The sequence below is a fragment of the Fragaria vesca genome, linkage group LG2 (genome assembly GCF_000184155.1).
Source record: "Fragaria vesca subsp. vesca linkage group LG2, FraVesHawaii_1.0, whole genome shotgun sequence".
Classification (NCBI taxonomy): domain Eukaryota; kingdom Viridiplantae; phylum Streptophyta; class Magnoliopsida; order Rosales; family Rosaceae; genus Fragaria; species Fragaria vesca.
In genome coordinates, this window is record NC_020492.1 from 28,978,691 (window position 1) to 28,984,090 (window position 5,400).

General features: G+C 37.2%; 1 protein-coding gene across 1 annotated transcript; it reads left to right on the top strand.

Annotated features, from left to right (window-relative positions):
* The first annotated feature begins 356 nt into the window (after nt 1-356).
* LOC101297616 (aluminum-activated malate transporter 2-like) lies at nt 357-2,567 on the top strand. The gene is made up of 6 exons (XM_004293063.1): nt 357-618; nt 742-882; nt 968-1,240; nt 1,558-1,673; nt 1,752-1,898; nt 2,079-2,567. The coding sequence occupies exons 1-6, from the start codon at nt 357-359 to the stop codon at nt 2,565-2,567; spliced, it is 1,428 nt and encodes a 475-aa protein (XP_004293111.1).
* Nucleotides 2,568-5,400: the final 2,833 nt, after the last annotated feature.

Below are 5,400 nucleotides of genomic sequence, written 5' to 3' on the forward strand. Positions count from 1 at the left end.
TCTCTCTCTCTCTCTCTCTCACTTGTTGTTCATGGGTAACACCATCCACCCAGAGCTGCAACGCACTCAGATCTTTTTCACTTTGCATAGCTTTCAACCCTTGGTTTCACAGAGACGACTTCTCGATCGTACTTTCCCGTACGAAAAAAACAAATAGACACCAAAACGTGTTCATAGCCTACCTCAAATATATATATGGGATATTATATTATTTTCAGTTCCTCTCTTCCATTCCTCTCCCTCCCTATAAATAACAAGCCATGGTGCGCTTCCTAAAGCATCGATCAATTATATCCTCCAACCTCTAGCTGCTGCAGCCATTACTTGTCTCTCTTTCTCTCATCACATCGATCACCATGGGGTCTGCCAGTAATGAGAAAATGGGGTCACTATTAGCTGGTTTACCTGCAAGGTTTACTGCCAAGGTCTGTGAGATTGCAAGCAGAACCAAAAAGCTTGGGCAAGATGACCCTAGAAGAATCACTCATTCTCTTAAAGTTGGATTTGCAATCACCTTGGTCTCATTATTCTACTACTATCAACCACTTTACGACAGTTTTGGTGCTTCTGCAATGTGGGCTGTTGTGACTGTAATCGTCGTCTTCGAATTCTCTGTTGGTACGTATCTATATTTGTTCAAGGTTTTCATCTTAAAAACTGAACTCCCTGGTATATTACTATATATTTATCTATTTATTTTATGAACATATATACTGATATACAGGTAAATTTTAATTTCAGGAGCTACACTTGGAAAAGGTTTAAATAGAGGATTGGCAACCCTAGTAGCTGGTGCTCTAGGTATTGGAGCTCATCACCTGGCTAGCTTATTTGGACACATTGGTGAACCCATTCTTCTAGGCGTATTTGTCTTCCTACAAGGTATATATAATATGTTAACGTCATCGATCAGCAAGTTTCTTAATCGTTTACTTTCACTGTTAATTAAATCTGATACGTCTTTCAGCTGCTACATCAACGTTCATACGGTTCTTCCCCAAAATTAAGGCACGATACGACTACGGATTGTTGATTTTCATATTGACATTCTCTTTGATATCGGTATCGGGTTTCCGGGATGATGAGGTGTTGGAGTTGGCTCATAAGAGGCTATCCACCATCTTCATTGGTGGCTCTGCATGTGTTATTGTAACCATACTGGTTTTTCCTGTCTGGGCTGGTGAAGATCTTCATAACCTCATAGCTTCCAACACTGAGAAGCTAGGAGATTTCTTGGAAGGTATTTATTTCTCGTATGTATGTCACCCCGAAAAGTACAAAGGCGCACGACGACGACCAAACGTTCTTTTCCGATCGAGTGACTTTGCACTTTACAAAGATTAATTATTCCACTAGGATCGGAGTTCTCATAAGTAGGAGTGAAACTAGCTATATAACGTAAGAACTTGCAAGTTAAACGAAAATTGTTCGATCAATATATAAGCTGAATATATAGCTAGGCTACCCCTAACTATTTCAAGTCATTGTCATTTAATTTCCTTTTATTGAGTGTTTCTGCAACTAAACAATTGATAAGTTTTGTATCAAACCTTGTAGGATTTGGAAGTCAATACTTTAGAACTTTGGAGGATTCCGCAGAGTCTAAAGATGACAAGGCATTTCTGCTAGGATACAAAAGTGTTCTCAATTCTAAATGCAGCGAAGAATCCTTGGTGGGTTTAATGCTCTCTCCGATGTTTACTAATTTATGAAACTGAAAGATTCTAACTTTCATGCTCAATCTGCTGCAGGCTAACTTTGCAAGATGGGAGCCAGGTCATGGTAGGTTCAGTTTTCGCCATCCATGGACGCAATATCTTAAAGTCGGAGCTTTAGTTCGGCAATGCGCCTACCGGATTGAAGCTCTTCATGGCCGCCTAATAACAGCTGACACTCAAGTAAGTACATAGACCAACTCTATAGTATTTAACACCTGCACATATCAATTTATACAAGACATGACCAGCTTATATATGTTGGGATCGTAATAGTATGGGAAAAATATAAAAGAAAGGAGTAAAGAAATGATGTTGTTTACATTAATCTCAACTGATCATTGTGTTTTACATGTGTTGCAGGTATCGCCAGTAATTCTTAACAGAATTGAAGAATCATGCACAAAACTGAGCTTGGAAACTGGCAAAGCACTCAAGGCACTAGCATCAGATTTCAGGACAATGACCAAATCAACCTCTGCTGATCCCCACATTGCTAATGCAAAGGCTGCAGCAAAGTCTCTCAAGTCGTTACTTAAATCGGGCTTGTGGGAAGACATTGATCTTTTAGAAGTGGTACCTGCAGCGACAGTAGGCTCACTACTACTTGATGTTGTCAACTGCACAGAGAAAATTGTCGAGTCTGTTTATGAACTTGGGTCTCTTGCAAATTTTGAGACTGTCGAAGCAACTGTGTCACCAGAAAAATCACACGAGTTGGAAAATATTTGTAGTGATAAACAAAACCCGAAGATGGACTGCCCCCATGTTATAATTAGCATTGCAGATGAGTCACCCCCAGTTTTGCCAGTAAATATTGGTAAAACTGGTCAACAAGTACATGAGGTGTAAATATATGCTACTGCATACAAGTTGTATATTAGATTGATGGCAGTGACATAGTACCCCAAACTGATATGGTATCAATTTTGGGTATCTATGAAGCCATACTTTAGTTACCATATATAGTTTGAAATTTAATGGTTTATTCTAAATAAGTGGTGTGGTTTAATCCACTTTCTTGAGTTTCTTCTGATCCGGATCATAAATTTTCAACATTGTTGAATAATTTCTTTATTTATTATCTTTATCGATCTTAGCAGTAATTAAGACAACCCATAGATCTTCTCAAAAAACAAAAGAGCACCATATATAAGATAAAAGGTTATATAATTACGTAACAATCCTGCATTCAAGTGATTAAACTATTGATTATATACTTTTTAGTAAACGAAAAGTGGAAACTCTACCACGAAATAATCTGAAAGTGAACTTTAAAAGGGGAAATTATTATTTGTACCCGGAACACCACTTGTTTTATGTTCCCCTTTAATCTCATTGGTCCACATGTTTTATCTTTATTTATAATTTGTGTATTTAATTACTTTTGTTTTTTTCACCCTGTGCTGGTCCTCACATAAATCTGAGTTATATGATTGGCCGGGTACAACACCTGACAGTCAAGAGGGAACCCAAAGGCACCACAGCATGACAACATATGGGAGTAATGGGACATCTTCTTCACTGGTTCAAGAGGGAACCCAAAGGCACCACAGCATGACGGACCTAAAGAAGTCTGAAATATAGAGAAGGGAATGCAATACAACACCGGTCATATCATGTGAGCTGTTGAAAGGGTATCGAATTCCGGCAATTCCCCAACCCAACCTAACCCTAACCTTGCTAAGTAAGTAAGTAACATAATCCATTCTTAATTACAACTACGTCCACATATTTAGAAAGGCAAGAACAATTAAATGAAAGGACAACAAATTTGATTTCAGCTTGATTAATTTTCTCTGCTAGCCAAATTTGAATTCTGTTTAATTTGTTCAGACTACAAATTACGTACAAACACATGCATATATACGAGTCAACAAATTAAATTATGGACTAACTCATCGAAAAAATTTAAATTATGGACTAGTATAGAGCAAACATGTTGCCTACTAGCTTTTGTGATCGATGAAATACAGCCACAACTCTCATATAATGGAACGGTCCTTGGAATTAAGGAAATGACTTGCCTTTGGTTCATGTATATAATCCACACAAGTTAATATCTAAATTAAGCACATGTCTTGCTTGCTAAGATTTGAAGCACGAAAAAGTAAAAGGGACACAAAGCGGAATTGAGTTTACAAATGGATTAGTAGTTGAATGATCCTATGAACATAGACAACATTATAACAAATTAAGCTGTCAAAAGACTTCTAGCCGTCCAAACTTGGCCATGATGAGTTGAGTTGAGACAACTTTTAGAATTGTAACCCCGCCCACACAATTAAACTCAGTAGTCTATAGTTTATACCAAGAGATTTCATATAGCACTCACCGAAAAAACATATGGACCCTAAATAGACAAGATATTCCAGGCTTATTCCTCACTGCACTAATTAGGAAGGTAATGAGTAGAGCACAGGCATCTTCTAATCATCTTCATGGGGCAATTTGGTAGGACTTTCTACATACATTATTTTGAACAAACAGCAAAAGGTAACTAGGATTGTGTAAGGTTTTCCTCAAGATTGCATGCTTATAAACCATGAATGTCTGCTTGTTCAATTAGCCATCACATATATATTAGCACAAGGTATATATATATATATAGATGTTAAATCAAGACTGGAGGACAAACTAAGTCATCCAGTATATATGTTGAACACACTCGTGATTTTTATTTATATTTTGAAATTCGCAAACTAAAACAGCATACAAGTTTCGTCATTATACGTAAACGTTGAGTTCTGTCATATTTCTTCAACTCCGACATCAACCCCAAAGTGTTGCTTAATTGACAATAGTGTCGTTTTTGAACGTCACCTGAGTAAAGAGCCCAATACAGCTGCAATGTGAGTAAAACAACATTCTAAACAGTTCATCTTTTCCCAGATTTTAATTTCTTCGTTTGAGTTGTAGCAAGTATCAAAGGACGCACCCCTTTCTACATCACATTGACAGAAACAATATAGTAATGAGTGCAGGATGTAGGTGCACTTAACTAAAAATGAAGAGAGGAGGGACGCTTACCTACTTTGAGAGAGATGGATGGATGTTTCTGTTTTTGAATATTTTCCAAGTGGCTGTATCAGAGTCCCAGAGTCCACGCTTACCACACAAAATGAACACGAGTAAGTGGTGAACAGAGAAAAGCATGCACTGCAGATAATGGTGGGATTTGAGTTGGTTTCCACTAGCCAGCTTCCCTTCTGCTTCTGCATGCTGCTGATCGACCAAAAGTTATTATTGATTTTGTTTCATACTATAGCTAATAATGGAGTGACTGATATAGGATCTGTGCGAGCATCTATCACCTTTTAGAACACTGCTACTCTTCTTATCAATTATCATATATATATATATAGCCAATTTTCATTGAGGGATCCTTATTTTTGGCCACTTTCTAGGGATAGGGCATTACACCACTTCCCAATTGAATTTTTACATCTCCACCGTTCATATCTTAGGTCTATATGAGTAGATCACCTCTACAAAATTTCATATGATTTGGTGATCGTTAAGACTTTCAAAAGTTTGATTTAGTTTTAATGATTTTGAACGGTCCAGCTTATGTCAAACTAAAACCGTTAAAGGTTATTAAAACTAAATTGAACTTTTGAAAGCCTTAACGATCACCAAATCATATGAAATTTTGTAGAGGTGATCTACTCATATAGACCTAAGA

Excerpts from the sequence above, each read along its gene's own strand:
- LOC101297616 (XM_004293063.1), top strand. The coding sequence starts at position 357 with ATGGGGTCTGCCAGTAATGAGAAAATGGGGTCACTATTAGCTGGTTTA. Across the intron at positions 883-967 it reads CGTATTTGTCTTCCTACAAG|CTGCTACATCAACGTTCATA; the intron begins GTATATATAATA and ends TACGTCTTTCAG. Across the intron at positions 1,899-2,078 it reads TAATAACAGCTGACACTCAA|GTATCGCCAGTAATTCTTAA; the intron begins GTAAGTACATAG and ends CATGTGTTGCAG.